General features: G+C 41.5%; 1 protein-coding gene across 1 annotated transcript; it reads right to left on the reverse strand.

The window, feature by feature from the left end:
* Positions 1–6,083: 6,083 nt before the first annotated feature.
* LOC142797423 (uncharacterized) lies at positions 6,084–11,051 on the reverse strand. The gene is made up of 2 exons (XM_075887339.1): positions 10,443–11,051; positions 6,084–6,257 (listed from the first exon to the last, which is right to left on the reverse strand). The coding sequence occupies exons 1-2, from the start codon at positions 10,713–10,715 to the stop codon at positions 6,135–6,137; spliced, it is 396 nt and encodes a 131-aa protein (XP_075743454.1). The 5' UTR covers positions 10,716–11,051; the 3' UTR covers positions 6,084–6,134.
* Between the last annotated feature and the right edge of the window lie 9,483 nt (positions 11,052–20,534).

Consider the following 20,534-nt stretch of genomic DNA (forward strand, 5'->3'; position numbering starts at 1 on the left):
GTGATATATATGTCATCTCGTCGAAGTGGTTTTAGCAGAGTGCATTTGTGCATTAGAAAGGACCTATTTTCTCACCAAGTTCACTCAAGTGATTCGGACTTCCCTGAATTCGTCGCTTGAAAAGTGTCCTTTGGTGAGCAGTGCATAACAATAACAGGGATCGTTTTTTTACCGACAACCTTCAAGCCGCATTTCAATGGAAGAGCTAACAAATATCTTCAATATTTCTAATTCACAGACATTTATATGCGGAGACTTCAATGCACACAACATAATCTGGGGCAGTGATCGATGTGATGCTCGTGGGAACATTTTTTAGTGTGCCGCAGACAAATGCAATTTGACAATTTTAAATGACGGCTCCTCAACTTTTCTCCGAGGGCATAATTACTCAAGTTGCATCGATGTCACCATGTGCTCCCAAGATCTAGTGAATGGTGTGGGATGGACAATGGATTACGAAACACGTGGGAGTGACCATTTTCACATTCTTTTAAAACGCCTCTACTTGCGAAATGACGACATCAGGCACTACAGCAAACTGACGAACTGGAAGCGTTTTCAGTACCGCCTAACAAACCGAAATGGTGTACTTACGACAGTTGAAAGTTTTACTGAATTTCTGTAAGATAATGTGAATAAGTGTACAAAAAAAGTCCCGATTCCAAAAGGTTATACTGCAGTCAACAGAGAGTATGAACATCTAAGAGCCATCAGACGATGTTTAGAAAGAGCATATTGGCGCAGTGGAAGTTTAGAATCATACGAAATTATGCAGAAATCCACAGTGTAATGCGCAGACGTCTAGAAAATTTAGGTAAACAGCGCTGGCATGATTTTTGTGTCACGCTCTCTCCCCAAACACCTGCTGCAAGAATTTGGCTTGTAATTCGAGCATTTAGTGGCCCTGTATTACAGAGCTATCCATTTCGTGCTCTTGCTGGAGCCTTGGACAAACGGGTAGTTGTAGTAGTAGATCAATTTCGTCCACTCACCAGTAAGGCTGCTGCATCACAAAGTGCCTTATTTAACAATTCTGTCACGTTAGCCAGCCAAAAAATTAATGCTTGTTTTTGGGCACAGCATCCTCAACTAGACCCTATATTTACATTAGGTGGGCTGCAATATGCTATAGCGTCATGTCGACAAAAATCGGCCTCTGGACCAGAGAGCATTACGTACAATATGCTAAAGAACCTTGGACTAACAAGCACAACTATTTTCTTAGACATTTACACTAATCTTTGCATGCAAGAAATTGTCCCCAAATCTTGGAAGTTTGCTCGCATCATTCCGATTTTAAAGTCCGCTAAGACGCCCTTGAGCCTTGAATCCTTCCGCCCAATTAGTCTGAGAATATGTCTATGTAAGGTAAATGAAAATATTATTAACCCATGACTTCAGTGGGGGTGCAACAGAACCTGTGTATTCTCCAACTACTTAACAGCTTTTAGGAAACAGAGATGCAGAATGAATGCAACACTGAACATAGTATTGTATGTGGAGCATGAACGCGTCTGTGATAGTTTGACGGTCGCAGTGTTTTTAGACATCAATAGGGCATTTGATACAGTCAGTAACACTCATGTTCTGCTGAGTATGTTGGAACTCGGACTGTCCGGCAGCTCTTTGCGGTGGATATCTAAATTTTTATCAGGTCACAAAATATTTATTCAGACGAGCGAAGGAAAGAGTGCGGAACACGACATCAGACAGGGAGTGCCACAAGGAAGTGTACTCAGCCCTTTTCTTTTCAAGTGTGTTATGGCTGATTTAGCTAAAAGACTGCCTTCTAGGTTGAAATACTGTTTAAATGCAGATGATGTGTGCACTTGGGCATCTGGCACGGACGTACGGTTAATTCAGATTGCATTGCAAGATGGCATAAATATTAACAACTTTTTAAAAGAAAGAGGAATGGTTCTATTGCACGCAAAAACAGCTGTATTGCCCTTCACCCGTGAGAAGCTAAAAAATGATTTCCTAATTTAGAAGGAAAACCACTAATGATTGTGACACAGCATCTGTTTCTCAGAGTAATACTTGATAGACAGCTATCATGGGCACCTCATATAAATTCAAATACGAGGTGATTATGCTAGTTACTCCACAGTATTGCTGGGAAATCATGGGGCAGAACTGTATTATCCATGCTCGCTGTTCCCAATGCTTTATTACGACAAAAAGTTACATATTCTGCAACAGTCTTACACGGCCTTTCCCGCAATCAGAGGAGCAACTTCAAAGACTATTAGCTAGGGGAATGTGCGTCTGCCTAGGTGTTGCACGAGCGACATCGAGCAGCCTTGTCATAGCAGAGACTCGACAGCCACCCTTTCCAGTCATGAGAACAATCGAAGCATAGCGCCATTTTTTTTCGCTTACCAACGCAACATATCGACCACCCATTGACACTGGACATTTTACAAAGGGTTAAAAGCAATGCTCATGAAGAAATACAGAGTAATGTACATATATTACCAAGAAATGAATTTTGGAGCTCTGAAATGAACTATCCTCCATGGCTTCTTGCAATATTAGGCATTTAATTCTCAGTTGATGGCATCTGAAAGAGAGACATGTTCATCCAAGCTTCTCAACAACTAGCGCTTTATCAGATACACATGCGGTATACAGGGTACATATGCATTTACGTATACATACATACACATTCACGCAGATGGCTCCAGTATTAAAATGTCTTCAACATCGGCATTTACTATCCCACATCTCAATATTCAGGAATCATTAAAATTATGTCACATATTGTCATCTACTACAGCTGAGCTTTTCGCTATTTTGTATGCTATAAAGTTTTTAAACTCGACAGCAGACGTGAGAAAATGGGTACTTTTCAGTGACCCACCGGCCGCATCAAGATCACTCTCCAGTACTAACACGACAGTAATGTACGTGGACGTGAGGCAGGGTTGGGGGGAGACGAGGAGGAAGAAGAGGTTAGAAATAAAGAAGATGGCTGACAACCCAGCCTAGTACATTGTACTATTACAAATTGGCGCAGCCGCTTATACTTTCTGTGCGGACATTCAAGATGTGGGTGGACTTCACCATTGGAGCAAATCAACGCGGTGGCATCCAGATCTTGACTGCAATGCCTCAAGATGAAGAGGAACTAGCTCTTCCGGAAGCAGTGAGCACTGACGCATTTGTTTCCTATATAAGCACTAAAATGAAGATAGCCCCAGACCATTTACTTGCTAGAAGAACGGTGAGGATCAACATGAAACTTCAGGATTATGAGAATTTCGTGCTGACTCCAGTAAGAAACGACGCGAAGCCTGCTACCGCTGCTTCGCCTGACAGTTCTATCGAGCTGATCAACAAGTTTCTTGAACTGCGCCAAGAACAGAATAGGCAGCAAAATGATTTAATGCGCTTGCTTGTAAACGTGACGGAAAGATTAAGCAGACCGAGTCGCGAACAAGTGAAGCCAGACATGTTTGACGGAGAGTCTAGTAGCCCCGAGTCCTGGCTCATGTTTTACGAGTATGCATGCAATGAAAACTACTGGCACAGCGACGAAGATAAAGTGAAAAACATGCGACTATTCCTATCGGGCATAGCAAAGAGTTGGTACGAATGGCGTCTCAACGCTCACAGCAACAAACCATGGACAGAGTGGAAAGCAAGCTTTCTGAGCTCCTTCAGCGAGAACAAGGTGTCGCTATGGGACAAAGCAATCACGTTCAAATACAGGTCTGGATCTGCACTCAGCTATTTTTATGAGAAAAGGCGCTTGCTACAGCTGGCGGACTCGTCTTTGCCTGAGACGTCTGTGGTTCCGCTTATCATTCATGGTTTAAGTCGGGACCTCCAGAAGCAAATACAAATGCGAGGACCCAAGACGGTCGAAGAACTTTTGCAGGGAATGCGAAACCTCTACCTCCAGGACCTAGGAACCCAACGTCCACCCATGACACCTGCTGTAAGGAATACCGGGGCCACACGAGCTGAGGAACGACGCCCGCTTGCAAGCTGGAGACCTACTGCAACACCCGTATCCTTTGTCAACGCAACATTGTTGTGGGAGGGAACTGAAGAACTTAAGTTCCATAATGGAAAGTTCACAGTCCCAGAAACAATGGTGCCTCGAATTTTGGAGCTCTATCACGACTCCCCGCACTCAGGTGGACATGACGGCTTTTGGAGGACATATCAGAAGATTCGTCAGCGTTTCCAGTGGAAACACATGAAAGAGGAAGTTCAAAGGTACGCTCAGTCTTGTCATCAATGTCAAGTTAACAAAGCCAAGTACCTTCAGAGAACAGACGAGATGGTTTTGCCTCAACACTCCGACGTACCATTTGAAGTCATTCATCTGGATTTCGCAGAGCTCAAGAAGAAGGCTGCAGGAGTAAGAAGAACGCAGTCTTTCCTAGTGGCAATAGACCAGTGCACAAGAATAGTGGCTGCACGGCCGGGAAGGGAAGACGCAAATAGTGTGATCGCTCTTTTGAGTCGGGACATGTTCAAGAATACGAAAATAGTAATATCAGACAATGGGCCAGCGTTTCTCAGTCAGCGTTTGCAAGATTGGGCGAAGGAACGAGGAGTGGTATTGCGACGCTGCGCTCCGTACCATCCTGCAGGAAATGGCATGGCTGAAAGAATCATTCGGGATTTGAAGCAGTTCATTTCAATGTATCCCGGTTTTCAGGGTGGATGGAAGTGCTGCTTGGAGGCAGCTGTCACTCATCACAATCGGTCGCACACTGCGAGCATCGGCTGTAGTCCATACTTTGCAGCTTTCGGAAAGGTACCAGTGCTTCCTGCTGATCAAGAACTTTGCATTGCAGATCGCCTGCAATTGTGCGAAAAACGAAAACCTTCGGAACCCTACCAGCGATACCGGGAAAGTATGAAGAGGAACTTTGACCGTAGCCACAACACGCGGATACCTCAGATACAACTGAACGATCTGGTGCTTGTCAGAAAAGGCTTTCCCTGCATAAAGCAGGTGTACATGGGACCTTATCGCGTGGTGCAGATCGCAGTGCAACATGGCATTCTCAAAAGGGTCGGTTACACCAACAATGATGGTGTGCTGGAGTTTGCGACCATTGGAAACGTTTTCAAGTATCACCCCAGGAGGGATGAGTCTTCAGAGAGGGGGAGTGTACGTGGACGTGAGGCAGGGTTGGGGGGAGACGAGGAGGAAGAAGAGGTTAGAAATAAAGAAGATGGCTGACACCCCAGCCTAGTACATTGTACTATTACAAGTAATAAGTGATAGTATGACATACGAAACGCTGAAAGAGCTCACTAAAGCAAACAAGGCGTAACATGAGCTCAAATTCTAGTGGATGCCTGGCCATTGCAACATTCCTGAAAACACATGTGCCGATGAAGCAGCACGACAAGCACATCATAAAGACGTTACTGTTTCTTTACCAGTTTCGAAAAATTAATTGCGTAGAATAATACAGACTACAACTTTCAGGATAAGCAAAACTGCTTGGTTTGACCAAAGTACAAAGCCCTGTTGAAAATTTGCCCAATGGTGGGCTTCATGGGACCCACCACTCACCATCTTGGTGGATTATTGTAATGGGCAATGAAGAACGAATGATGGGCAGAAGGTGGATGATGGGAGTTGTGAACAGATGGTGGGCATAATGGGCAGCTGGCGGACGGTGGGAATGGTGGACAGAGGTGGGCATAATGCGACCCACCATCTTGGTGGATTATGGTGATAAGAAATGATGGACAGAGGGTGGGCGAATGGTGGGCAGATGGAGGACTATGAGAGTGGTGGGCAAATGGTGGGGCGGTGGACGGATGACAGACAGACGGTTGGTGGATGGTGGACAGATGGAGGACAATGAGTGTGGTGGGGAGATGAATGGCGGACGACTATGGGTGTATGCCAGGGAAGGCCTGGTAGTTAATGATGAGTGTTGAAAGCCAGATTTCTTAATTAATTAAAAAGTCTTAATTAAAAGGACACTTCACAACTTAATTACACATAACCTCTTACCACTGATGTTAACAAGCTTTTTTGACTGTGTATATATGTGGCCAAGCATGCAGCCACATGTTGCTGCAGTATAAAATCAATGATGTTTCTTGCAAAAAATACGAGTTTATTTGTTTCTCTTGCTGTGGTACCTAACTTATATGGCCTGCTGGCTTGCTTCATAAAGTAACTTCCTTGAGGCTTGCAGATGGCAACGAACCACTTTTCTTGAAGTGGCACAGCTGACCCCATGTGTGTTTGAAGTGCGTTTCCAGGCATGCTATAACAAAACAGAATAGAAACAATTGAACTGCTCTTACTGAAAATTGGAGTCATAACATAAATTAAACCAGTCACAATTAATTCAACGAAAGCTTAAATTATCCCTGGCATAAAAATTGAACTCCGAAATACTTTTGAAAAATTTTCAGCACCAGAAGCTAGGCAAGATATTTTAAATTGCTTATTAAGTAAGCAAAAGTTCTCATTTGGGTTTGTGGCATCAGAACTGGCATTGGTACACTGAACACTGCAGGAGCATTGATATTTTAGGGGCGAAGCTCCTTAGTTTCTCTGGCATGCAAACACAGACAAAAAAGAGAAGTGGCATCAACGCAAATGCTAATCAATGAGAAGGTGAACAGTAATGGAAAAGAAAGTGCACACAATTAAGGTACACTTACTGATCAAGCACACTTGGGGCTTAATGTGAGAAAAGATCAGGACTTGATTTTTTTCTTTAGGCATGATAACTGACAGCTGGCTCACACATGCCCTACCACTGCGAGTTAATATGCCAGGCCCCTACCACCACACGTTTTAACACTTTTTATTCATTTATTCACAATACTGTAAGCCCTGTCGGGCTGTTACAGAGTGGGAACTACATCATACAATGACAATTCTAATTTATCAACAAAAGATTCAACTGTGTCTACATTCTCAAAGAAATCGGCGGCAAGACAGTTCCAGTCGACAATCGTTCTGACAAGAAAAGTGTTTTTAAATGTGTCAATTCTCGGTTTGTAGGGCATAATTACGTGTGGGTGATTGGTTCTTGATGAGACTCTTCCTGGGGGACGCAAATAGAGAGAAGGGTTTAAATTGAGTTTATTGTTGTAAAGCTGATATAAAAACTTTAGTCGAGTGATTTTTCGGCGAATGGCAAGTTGAGGAAGTTTAACCTCAGTGAGCAGGGTTGTTATTGACTGCCTCCTTTCATAAACGGAAAAAATAAATCGCGCTGCTAGCCTCTGAACACGCTCCAGTTTATCTATTTGATATTGGTGATGCGGGTCCCAGATCATACTAGCGTATTCTAAGGTAGGCCGAACAATAGTTTTGTACGCCTGAAGTTTAACCTCAGGAGGACCACCTCTTAATTTACGTCTCAGTAGTCCAAGTTTCCGCTGCGCTGATCCGCAGATATTGTCAATATGTGCATTCCAATTTAGTGTATCTGTAATTGTCATACCAAGATATTTAATTTGAGTGGATCTTTTGATTTGGTTAGTATTCACTGTATAGTCAAACAGTAAAGGCGTTTTCTTGTTTGAGACTGTCATGCAGGCAGACTTCTTAGGGTTGATTTCCATATCCCATTTTGCACACCAATTGTGAATAATGTTTAAGGCATCATTTAAACAAGTTTGGTCTGAGACAGTCTTGACGCGTGTAAACAAAAGACAATCGTCGACAAACAGTCGCACTTCAATGTTGGGATGTACACCACTTGCAATGTCGTTAATGTACAGGAGAAACAAAATTGGGCCTAAAACCGACCCTTGCGGCACACCAGAAGGAATGGGCAAAAAAGATGAATGTTCGCCGGCTATTTCCACAAAATGTTGACGATTCGTCGGGTAAGCTTGAATCCACCTAATTATTTGTAAATTAACACCGTAACTATGTAATTTATTTAGAAGTTTCGCATGACATACCCTGTCGAAAGCCTTTGATAAATCTAATGAAATAACATCTATTTGTTCTTTCGAATTCATAGCTGCAGCAAAGTGATGAATGGTTTCAAATAACTGTGTCACAGTTGAAAGGCGTCGGCGAAAACCATGTTGTTTGTTGTAAAAAAGGTTGTTATTTTCAAAGTACGCAACAAGATGTTTACCAATTATATGCTCTAAAAGTTTACACACTGTACATGTAATGGAAATGGGGCGATAGTTTTCAACCATCAGCTTATCTCCAACTTTGGGCACAGGCACAACCCTTGCTAGCAGCCAATCACTCCGTACAACACCAGTTTCTAATGAGGAGGCAAAAATTTTGACTAAAAATAATGCAACCCATTCGCAATAGCGCTTTAAAAACTCGTTCGGTATTTTCTCAGGCCCTGAAGACTTTTTGACATCTAATTTTAAAAGCAATTCAATTATACCTTCCTTAGAGATAACAATGTCATCTTCACAATGGCTACCATGTTCTTGACTTATCGAGGCCATGTCCGCCGGGCTAGTATATGTACTGTTAAAGAAATTGTTAAAAGCTTCAGCAACTGAAACTGGATCACTGCAAATGTTTCCATTTAAAAGTACACTGGTTGTAGCCGGCTTTGACCCAACCAAGTATCTCCAGAACTTCTGAGGTGAATTTTTCAAATAATCAGCCAACGTTGTTCAAACAAAATGCTTTTTAGCAGTTTTTAACTCCTTCCGCACGTCGGTACTAAGCGTAGCGATGGCAACGGGGTTTCTCAGTCTTTTTTGTCGTGCCCGGCGCAGTCGTCGTTTCAAATGAATTATATGTCGATTAACCCACGGGTTTGTTTTTTGTAAGCATTTCTTTCTTTTCGGCACAAAACGAGATAAGCAATCACTCACAGTAAGTGTAAAGTATTCCCAAAGTTCATGAACGTTATTTCCTCTGGGCATCTTATCAAGAGCAGTTTCTAGTAGATCAAGAATGGATGTGTCATCAGCGCGTTTGAAATTGTAAACCTTCACGATCGGATTCTTTACTACGCCCTTATTCGCAATTTGAACCGTGGCCACGACAATCTTATGGTCAGAGATCCCTTCCTCAATTTCGACTGTGTAATGAAACGTTTCCTCTGACAAAAATACGAGGTCCAGCAAACTCTGGCACTGTCCTTGTATTCGCGTGGGGCAGTCAACTACCTGAATAAGACTGTGTGTTGCCATAGTTTCCAATATGCATTCCGCGTGAGGCTTCTCTAAGGGCCCAGGAATGGGCGCCTCCCAATCTATTCCAGCCAAGTTGAAATCCCCAACCATAATTATCCGGCTTTTGGTACTAGTTAGGGCTGTTAAGTGATCATCTATTTTTTGAATGAATTCGACCGGGCTTCCCGGGGTCTATAAATAACGCCAATTATTGCAGCTATTTCGTCAAGAAATATCTTGCACCAAACACTTTCGTGGTCATCTAAAAGGGGTAACTGCTCATACTTGATGGAACCTTTAATCAGCAATGCCACACCACCCCCTCTCGCTGCCCTATCTTTTCGGATTACGCTGTATGAACTGGGAAATACTTCGTCATTCGTAACGTCTTCGTTTAACCATGTCTCAGTTATGGCAAATAAATGTGGATCATGCTGTAACGATACGCACTCCAATTCTTCAAGCTTGTTTACGACACTTCGGGCGTTTATGTTTAGTAGCTTAATTCCATTGCTCGCCTGCTGTCAGTCCCGATCCCGCGAAGCAGTTCCATTATTACTGCGAATTCTGGCCCGAGCATTCGACTGCTTGTCCCACGTGTACATTGTACCATTAATATCGAGCTTGTCGTGAACAAGCTTGACTTTCGCTCCCTCTTTCTTATCTTTTTGGGCTGATTGCCAAAGTAACCTCCGTTTTTCAAGAGTTTCCTGTGAGTAATCATGGGATATACTGATCCCTGATCCTTTCAATTTTTTACACTGGTTGAATATCGCAATTTTTTCGTTGTAGTCATATAGCCTCATGATAATAGGTCTGTCTTTATTGGCCTTTTTTCGCCCAAGTCTATGGATTCGCTCTACGGACGACACAGTGACACCAAGACGTTTAGTGAATATGCTTTTTAGCACCTTATCCTGTATATCTTCTCGCGTTTCGTTCTCAGCTTCCGGAAAACCGAATACAATCAAATTGTTCTGTCGGGCTTTATCTTCCATTGTAGTTATTCTTTGCTGTTGGTACTGAATAGTTCGCTCTAGGTTGCGGACGGTTTCTTCGGGGCCAAGGAGCCTCCCACACTGGTCCGCCAGAGATTGAATTTTGCCCTCAATATTAGCAAGCCTGGCCTCCATTTGATTTTGGTTGTCTAAAATTTTTTGAAGGAGTTCCTGAGTGGTTGGGCCCGGATTTGTTTCAACATCACCAGAAAGTAACACTTCTAGATACGACCACAAAGAGCACAGAATTTCACAACACCTCAGTGGGAGCGGCAGCACAACAAGAAAAATGCAGTTAGAACGATAACTTGTTTTTGAGTAATAACTAACCTGCAAAGAGAGCCATGCGTGCGTGAGCGACATGGTCGCGAGCGTACTGCCGCCCCCACTGAAGTCCGGCGGGCTCGGCGACGGCTTTATATCCCCGCTGCGGCTGGCTTCCGGCGTTGTCCCACTAGGCTGGTCCCACTGGGTGTTCCAAGTGACGTCATATGCTTGCAGACACGGCAGATCCGGAAAAGCTAGTAGTTCCAAGCTTGATAACGTTTGGTCGACGATAAGCGGCATCAACTGCAAAGAGAGCCATGCGTGCGTGAGCGACATGCTCGCGAGCGTACTGCCGCCCCCACACTTCTACACTTTCAGGAAACTACAATCAATGAATGTGCAGAAATTACAAAATTATGGCTGTTCTTACATGAACAATAGTGAAGGAAGTGGTTAAGGGGGCCACAAATGCGAACTGTTTATTCATCATATACGCACAGACATGTGTAGCATTGTCGAGCACATACCAACCTAATAACAACCTGTGATCAAGAACTTGTTCTCTGCCTGCGAGAGAGACAATGAATTAACAATGATATGTAAGAAACACTGTGCTCTTAATGGGATGGTGCCTAAAATGTGTAACTAGTAGTGTCGCTGCTTCTACTGAAAACCTCTTATTCAGGCGCGGCCCACAATTGCATGAATTGCAGTGAGCCAGCAAATACGCCCCATCTTCACATGATAGCAAAACATCATGTTCCTATGCATGCTCATTTGCGTACCATCCTTTCTGGCTGACATGCGTCTTGACACAGAATAGCATAAGTTTATGAGCGCCGGTGGCAGATTTTGTGCACAATATAGCATTTATTGCAGTAACCACTTTTGTTGCTGCCATCAAATACTATATGTGGGCAGAGTTCAAACAGTCTTCCCTTCACCCTTCTAAAAAGAACAATCTGCATGCAATGCCAGTTTGCAACCTTTTTTAGGTTGTGTACAACCTGGTGGATAAAAGGCTCAAGCTCATGCTTCACCGTTAACTACTGCTGAGCGTGCGAATGAAACCAGCCATGCACAACTGATCCAAATGGTTTTGAAAAGATTTCTGCATATCTCGTTGGTGCACGACTTTGCAAGTGCGCACTTAAGAGAAGTCACATGGCAGCAATCCTTTCGCTGACCTAGGTGAGTAAAGCCAGCAGGGGTGGCAGCTCTGCAGAGTAATGTTCGAATGCAGTATTCCCAAAGAGTTACAAGTGGTAAACTAATGTGCAAACTGAGCTAACTTCCGAGTTAGAAAAATGCACAAAGAGATTCCTAGGAAGGGGCTGATTTGTAGCAGTAGCTAGTTGCTTTTATATAATGAAAAAAGAACATCAGCATATCTGAGAACAACATGAGAACCAATTGCACAAAACAGGAGTGACACAAGAGCCTATGAAAATGTTTTGTCTTTGACATAATGTCCAATAAAATTGATGGAAGTGACTGTCACAAAGAACATGAGAAGGGTCACAAAAGCTTCAACACCATGCCAGTGGCACTTCAGAATGCAACACCTCCACTTTCGTCTATGCCGCTTTTTACACAGAAAAACAATTCGATGAACAGAAAAAATAAAGCAGGTACTCAACGTCAACTCAGACAAAATATACCCTATCAAAACTCTAAATGTAGTGGGTGACAGAGGGGAAATTTTCAGTTATAAACTGGTCTTTTATGGCAACCAAGCTTAGCTGTTTCATTGGCAATAGGAATTGTAACGAGGCAATGGGAATTCTAAATTTGGTCCAAATGTTCAGTTTTTCAATATTATTTACTGTAATCTTGAGACCATGTTTTACATAAGAGTGTGATTTTCCATAAAAATAAATAGAAGTGGAGAAACAAGCATTTTACTTGTGGACTGTCGTCAAAAGCTTTGTGAAAATTGGGCGTAACAAAATGCCAAATCCTTGACAAAGTGCCACCATATATAAAGGACAGACAGGTTGAGCTCAAAAAAGCCACAAAGATGCATTTATCCAATGAAAAATAAAGCCAGCTTCCTTCCAAGCTTAGTTTTATCAGCCTCTAACTGCAATTTTTTCGAGCTTCATTTTTTCAGGTTTTATTTTTCGAGCAGTTACTGTCAGTCATCCGTGTCATTTCACAACAAATTAAGCTATAGCCATTCCGTTTTCTGCACTTAGATTCTGAGATATTGGTAAGTGCATTAAAGCTGTCCTTATTTGTGTGCACATCATACAGACTTTTGTAATTAGCTTTTTGTAAAAGATTTTGGCAAGACAATATGTCCACGGCACTTCAGAAACAATTTTGTGTGCTTACCTAAGTATTAAAATAAACCAATGGTATTACGACACAAAATGTGCCCTTGTATATAACCTAATGCAGAAGTTCTTATAAACTTGTGTCTAATTAGCTAATTAATATTGTGGTGACAATGAGAGTCTATCAAGTGTTATAACTCAGAACTTATACTAGATAGCTTCAAACCCATTTCAGTTTATATCAGTACAACAAATGACACTGCATGCCGAATTTCATCCCTCTACCTTCATAAATGAAAGAGATAATTTTAATTGCCACTTCCCCTCTTAAAAACTGACTAAGCACATTCTGTCACATACTTCATTCACTAAAATCGTCGTAAAAGAAACACTTTGCTAGTGCATCTTCACAATGAAGCACACAAAATAACACTGTTCTTTCTAGCTGCAATAAGTTGTGGAAGTTTCACACGCTCAAATTTTTACACAGGACCACTGCATTACATTACTCTTTTTTTGCTGGCTTTTACCTCAACGAAGTTCTTGTAGACTTCCTGCTTTGCTTTCAAATTGTGCGAAATGGCATCTATTGCCAAAAATCCAGCGCTTTTATCCGCTTAAAGGACCAGAAATTATTGCACATACATCGCAACAGCTGCCTTAAAATTCTGTGACGTAAAATGACCAGTTTTTCCCTGGTTACCAAACTTTTATGCCCTCTTGTATAAAGCAGGCTTATTTAACAACCTACTGGTTTGTGATAAGTAATTTGTAAACTATCACAGATGATTTGTAGCTACATTTCGGACTTTTGTTGAGTACATGGCATAGATTTTCTGGAATGTGAACATTTTTCAGCATGTTGCTCAATCTTCAAGAGCGTCCTGGTAACGCCCGAAAAGGCCTCATAGTGCTAGGAAATGATCCTATTCCAGAAATTTTAAAATACTGTGTACTTGTCAAAGGTCCAACATTTAGCCCGAAACTCTTTGCTAGCTCGCGAATGGCTGTCATTGTACCGATGCCAGTAATTCCTTACTTCCACGTCAGCCATAAAAGCTGACGTGGAAGTAAGGCATCGTTGCTTATATGAAGGTGAGGAAAGATTAGCAAGAACCAGAAAAACCTATTTCATGTCAAAATGATCTTATCGCCACTGTACTTTCATTGTACATGCGAAAAAATTTGTTAGAGCTTCAAAGCAGTGGCTTTGTGGCAAAGATGCAGATTCATATAATTTCATGGCACGACGGGCTGTCAACAAGAACCTCAAGATCAAAGACAGTGAAACAAGAGCGAAAAGCAAGGCGGTGGCTCTGTGTAAGAAAATGGAACCTGCAGAACTTGCACGATGTATTGCAGCTACAAAGAACAACGCACTTTCTCTCTTCTTCACGGCCAAGACGCATAAGCAGGTCATTCCTTTCAGGACGATTGTAACTGATAAAGGTATGTGGTACATTATGGTTAGTCAGTTTCTAATGAAGGGGCTCGGCTGTTGTCAAAAACCCATTTCGGACTGATAATTCCTTGTATATCACCTACTTTTTTCAAGTGAATTTCTCGACAGGGAACTTGTTTTCAGTTTATGTTGAGCACCTATTTTATTCTGCTCCGTATAGTGAACTGTTTTCTGTGCAAGAAGTTGCCTAGACGAGAGTGGTGGTGTTGCCTTCGGAATGCTGCAAACATCATTGTAGCTTCTAGAGCTTTTAGAGAAGTCCATCAGTTCTAATGTAGATTCTCATGTCCAAACACAAAGCATCTGCAGAGGCTATTTGCGTCGCTCATATTCCTAGCAGTTTGTTCCTATTTCTATTGACTCTGCCTTGCAACGCCAATTTAATGTTGAAAAGCTTCAATGCTTTAGGCTATGTTGACATTTTTCATTATTGTAGAGAAACCAACCTCCACTACTTATCACACTGGTAACAATGCTTTAGTGGCTTTTTGCTGCCTTTGAAAGGGATTGGTGTTTACGCAAGAGTTGACGGGTTGTTGCTGTCAAAGTTTATAAGCTTACGCATCACCTTACAGAGCCAGAACACCTGTTCACATTACCTAGTTCTACAAAAAGATTGCTGCTTTACAAATCATCGTATTCAACAACTGTAAAAAGGAGTGCAGCTCAACATCATCTACAGTATGCACTTGAAAAGTGATGCTCAAACAACATACGGAAACCTTTTCAAAACCAATTGAATTATCTGTAATCAAAGAGCTCCCCTCACATGCTCCTTATCGTTGTCGCCAAGTCGTTCTTCCAGAAGTTCGAAAGTGACCAACCACCATGGCACTTGAGTGAAACTAGAGAAAGATGAGGCCTCAGCTCATGCCTTAGATGTACCGGGCTGCACATAACATAAAAAAAGGTTGCAAGCAGACATAGCATGACAACTGTCTTTTCTGAGCCAGGGAAGCTGTCTTTGCTATCCCCACCTATACTATCTAGCAGGAGCAACAAAAATGGTTCTGGCAAAAAGCACACCAAATGGTGTGCAAAATGCGGCACTGGTGCTAAGGAATTTCTGCTATCCTGCGGCAAGATGCGTGTCAGTCAGACGGGAAGATGCATGAATGAGAGCACATAGGAACAAAGGCTTTCAATAAAGAATATAGAACACGTGCAGGCTTTCCACCCGCTGTAATTTAGTGTGAGCTGTGGCTGAATAAGGTTCACATTTTCAGTAAAAGCAGGGACATCATGGTTTATTAAATCTTTTAGGCAGTTCTAATAAAGGCATGGGGATCCTTATGTATCAGTGATACTTTATTGTTTCTCTCCCAGGTGAAAAGCCAGTTTTTAGATCCCAGGTACTTAGAAGAGTGGTGTGTGCTCGATGTATGCCCTTCTTGGTGAGCATGTCTGTGCATATAGCACATACTTCGTTGCAGTATATGATGAATAAACAGCAAAAAATTCGTGCCCCCTTCGACCCTTTCCCTCAATATTCCTTCACGCAAAAACAGCCCTACTTTAAGGCTTTTACCTTAACATGGACCAATCAGCCAAGCAATGTGTGCTGCTGACCGGATGAGTTTCGTTGTGCATTTACACTTCTGACAATGTAAAGATAGATTAGATAATAAACCTACAGTTTGTGACTCTTGATGTTCCATATACACATAGAGGTGCATTTGCCCTATGAAGCAGCAAACCTCAGGGTACCTTTATACCACACCTGTGCACAATCACTGCATTGGTGGTGTGTTCTACAAAACATAGTAATATCGAAGTCTTTGAATACTTTTACAGGTCATGAAGCTTCAGCGAAAGTTGGATATACAGACAGGAGCAACTGCTAGGGCACCCTCGCCCACGGCGGGTCATCAGAGCGGCCGCGGCGCTACAATTGTACGGCACGCACCGCAGCTATGAAACGTTATTAAATGTAGCCGTTATTGATTGATTGATATTGGGGCTTAACGTCTCAAAACAACCATATGATTATGAGAGAGGCCGTAGTGGAGGGCTCCGGAAATTTCAACCACCTGGGGTTCTTTAAGGTCCACCCAAATCTGAGCACACGGGTCTAAGCATTTCCGATTCCATCGGAAACGCAGCCGCCGCAGCCGGGATTCGATCCCGCGACCTGCGAGTCAGCAGCCGAGTACCTTAGCCACTAGACCACCGCGGCGAGGCTAAATGTAGCCGTGAAGGTTGCATACGTTTTCAAAGTGATGTTAGATTCAAGGAAATTCGGGACAGATCTAATACAGTGAAATTTACCATAGAATGAGGCCTTGAAGCTAGAAATTCGACAGCATGCTGATTCCACTGTAAGTTATGCTACCATGATAAAAGCATGCTCAATTTTTTCCTGAACCATTTAGTGAACCATTGCATACAATCCATATATATATATATATATATATATATATATATATATATATATATATATATATATATATATGGTGTTTCTATATGCAAAGGTAGATATATTCAAATTGCTTCGCACTTATAACACCAACTGCCACATTGAATAAATCAGTGCTTTCAATTTAGCAAGTGATAAGAATCAAACAATATTTCATTTTTATGGGTTTTTCGTTTTTATCACTACAGTGCCGTTAAGCGTTCTAAGTTCGGTTGACCATGCTATGTAGTTTGTCAGTCCTTTACTCTGATGTGTAGCTTACTCATGTTGTGTTTTCGCTGTAATTTTCAATTTTTTTACTGTAAAAGGAAAAAGTCAACACTAATATTGAAAGCAACTCAACATTCCGGCGCGTTTTAAATCCGTAAATAATATTATACACCAACAAATGAAACAAAGAGCCATGAATAAGTTGAACTCTACGTACCTACTCTGCATCTGCTACTAGAAAAAATATTGAAACCAATATGCAAACCAACTTGACACTAACGGGGTGGGTGGAGTAGGGGCAGTAATCAAAAGCCTTCAAGTTTTGCAAAGCACTCATTTGGGAAGGAAAAAGTTTAAATCAATAGGAATCTTTTACTCTATAAACAAACAAGAAAAGCATGATGTCCAAGACAGTTCAATTAGGCTGTACATTGCCAGAATTCATCACTGAAGAATAACTCGGTCAAACATGTTAGCAGCGAGATCAACACTGTACACAAGATCAAGATCTTTTTTTTTCGTTCATCCTGAGGTGGAGTCGGCTTCTCCTGCACATCCTTCCCTCTCAAAATTTCACTTGGCTCAGCTCTGTTCGTTTTTCTTTTCTTATGGGCATTGCCTGCCAAATGTTTATGATATGGGCCAAGGACTTGTTTTTTTTTTTCCCTCACAATAAAGAATGTAAAGTCGAAAGCTTGACATGACTCCTCAAACGCGAAAATTGACCGACTGCGTCCCATGTAGGATGCGTCAACATGTGACACAAAAAGTTATCTTCTCGTGCTCATGATGCATTGATATCAAAAATTGACTTTGCACGCTTTTTAAGCTTGCACAAGTTTTGCACAGCACTGTGGTGCAACTGCTTTTGCGCCATCACCCTAGCAAACATCAATTGGTACTGCTGAAGTCTCTTGCGCATAACGAATGGGTGCTTTGATTTTTCCAAGTTGTGAGGAGCTGCATGTAGCTCTGTCTGCTTGATGCATTACCTCTACACTTTTGGCAACTTCAGTGTCATTATAAACGAAAAAAGTGAACAATTCACTCATTAGGCTTCTGCATTTTCTATTAGCATGGAATGAGGAAGAGGCGGCTGGTATGCTCACCTTCATTAAACGCATCATAATTCAATGCAGCTATGTCGAGAGGGCTCATGCACTGTCTCATGAAGCATCAACATTCTTCATACTGAGGTATGAAAAAACAAATCTTAAGCCCACACCTTAAACATATAGGAGGCAATGCCAATTAGAAAAGAAAAGTGAACAGGGCCGATCCAAGTGAAACTTTGAGGGGGAAAAATGTGCACGAGAAGCGGACTTCACCCCAGTCGAAACGGATGAAGAAAAAAAGCTATTGTTTTGGTTTACAGTGGTTAATCTGTGTTTTTACAGTGGTTAATGTTTTGGTTTACAGTGGTTTTGGTTTACAGTGGTTAATGCGCAGCTTAATGGGGCTGACCTAAAGTTCTTGCTTTTCTTGTTTCTTGTGAAAGTAGATGTTGCCTGTTGATTTAAACTTCTCTTTATAAATGAGTGCTCTGTAAAGCTAAAGCTTTTTATTACTGCCCTCCCTCCCCCACCCCGTTACTGTCAAGTTGGTTTGTGTCATAATAGTTTCATTATTTTTTCCTAGTATTTGTTGCAGACTAGACATGTAGACTTGGAATTATTCTTGAATTTTCGTTCCATTTTTATATATAATGATATTTTGCAAATTTAAACTGAAACAAAATGTCCAGTGCTTACAATATTAGTGGTTTACCTGCGAGCATTCATTATACTTTTTGTTAATCTTCAGAGATATAGTTGCATGATTCCAAGTCTCAGAAAGACAATTTTGAGTTGTAACAGACCGTGATCGATAGTCGTTCGAATTTTACTCTTGCAATGCAAAAGTTCTCACTATTCTTGCTTCAACTTTTTGTTTTCATTTTTTCTAGTTTTTTTCAGCTTTTTTTTCTTTTTTTTTCATTAGATTTTTCTTGTTTTTTTTTCATTTTTTTCTTTTCTGTTCTTGCTCTGTTTTTTTTTCTTTCACAAAGCAAAATTTTCACGTTTTTTTCTTCTTCTGTATCTTTTCATTTTTTTTTCTGCCTTCTTTCTAGTTTTTTTTTCTCGTTTTTTTCTCACTTCTTTCATGCATTGTCTTTTACATACTTTTTCGTTTACATTCACTTGACCAGTTTCAGTTTGACAGTACTTGAGCATAGCCAATAGTTTCATAATGATAATAATTTTTTTTTCTTTGTGGAATGTGTCAGGGGTCAGAAGGAGCATTTGCTTTCGCTCTTTTATTGTTGATAAATGCAGTATAGTTGTAAAATCTCTCCTCTTCCTTTGTTTATGAACAGTGACTTCATCATGAGAAGAGTTTGCGTTTGCGTTTGCTATTTGTGATTTGCTTTGAATATCTTGTTTTCCCGTAAACGTACTCCAGCTCGCTCACTCTTCCTGTCGACGCTTCGTAGGTGACAGAGGTCTGCATCTTTTTGCACTACATACAAATACGCCGTGAAGTCGCGAAAAGGTTTCGCCACAGCATCCGCAAAACTTTCGAAACGTCAGGCAGTGACTTAACAACACCTGTAATTTACCACTGGTCCACGAGGACAATGTCACTCTCATCGAAGTGCTTTTCGCCCATGTGCACATTCGGGAAAACTAATGTGGAATGATCAGTTTCTTCTTGCGGCGTTTCACACTTGCACTTCTCCCGCCGATCACTGTAGGATGCAGAACTCGGAGACCTTTTCATCTTTTTTTTTGTAACTGGATCGACAACCAGGTAACCAGCAGGTATACAATATTCTACCATATCTCCAGGCTCAGCACACTAAGCACAATACTAATAATAAGGTCAAAAACTACGTGATGACACACTAGGATAATATGCATTGACCCTATAGCGGCAACAGAAGCCAGGTTCCCTCTAGTCTGCCCGATTTCTTGCGGCCTCCACTCCCAGCACACAAGGCTCTCACAAAGAGTTACAGCAAAGCTTCATGACCAGTTAAACTATCGAAAGACTGGTGATACCTCAGGTTTAGGCCCGAAAGCATATTATAACTATGAATGACGTCACGGTGCAAATCCTCTCCAGCTAATTGGCAGCTGTAAAGACAGCATTTGCACCATATGCCCTTCCCAATTTCTTTAGCCCGTGAAATTAAGCAAGAAGTGTAAAAGTACATATAGTCCCCTTGTTACAGTCACTTTTCGCATCCATGTTCAGATGTAACATCGTGGGCTTCTTTAGACATTCAGTGAGAGTGGCTACTAGTGAGGATAACCTACATTTACTGAATGCGTGACCACTGTGTCAAGGCTAACCTTAATTTGTGTGGAGACTAAATTGTATGACACCAAGCAGTGCATGTTAGTGACACTCGAATCAGCCTATATATATATTTTTAAAAAATTTTAATATAGTGGCCAATGCTGCAGTTTGGGAGAGTGCATTCTGATAAAGTTGACATTATTCAATGTTTTGACACTATTTTAAAATGAATGACAGATTTAAACTAAGAATGGTCCCACAAAGAGTTCTATTGCGACTGTTTTCTAGTTCTTGAATCATCATGCTGCATTGTGCAATTTTCGATTTATATTGCAATCCAAGCTGTTACTTTTTTCATGAACAACGGTGAGACATGTTTCTGCTTCAGAAATGGATGTAATAAAGCAAAAACAAAGAGTAATTATGAGCATTTTTAAGGGTTAAAGAAAATGATCTTAAGTAAGAACACCCAAAAAGCCAATGTGGAATGAAAGAAACTGAGAACT

The sequence above is a fragment of the Rhipicephalus microplus genome, chromosome 1 (assembly GCF_043290135.1).
Source record: "Rhipicephalus microplus isolate Deutch F79 chromosome 1, USDA_Rmic, whole genome shotgun sequence".
Taxonomy (NCBI): domain Eukaryota; kingdom Metazoa; phylum Arthropoda; class Arachnida; order Ixodida; family Ixodidae; genus Rhipicephalus; species Rhipicephalus microplus.

Bases quoted from the DNA above. Each gene is read 5' to 3' on its own strand.
- LOC142797423 (XM_075887339.1), bottom strand. From the start codon at position 10,715: ATGTCGCTCACGCACGCATGGCTCTCTTTGCAGTTGATGCCGCTTATC. The intron at 6,258-10,442 runs GTTAGTTATTAC...GTTTTGTTATAG, and splicing joins ACGCATGGCTCTCTTTGCAG to CATGCCTGGAAACGCACTTC.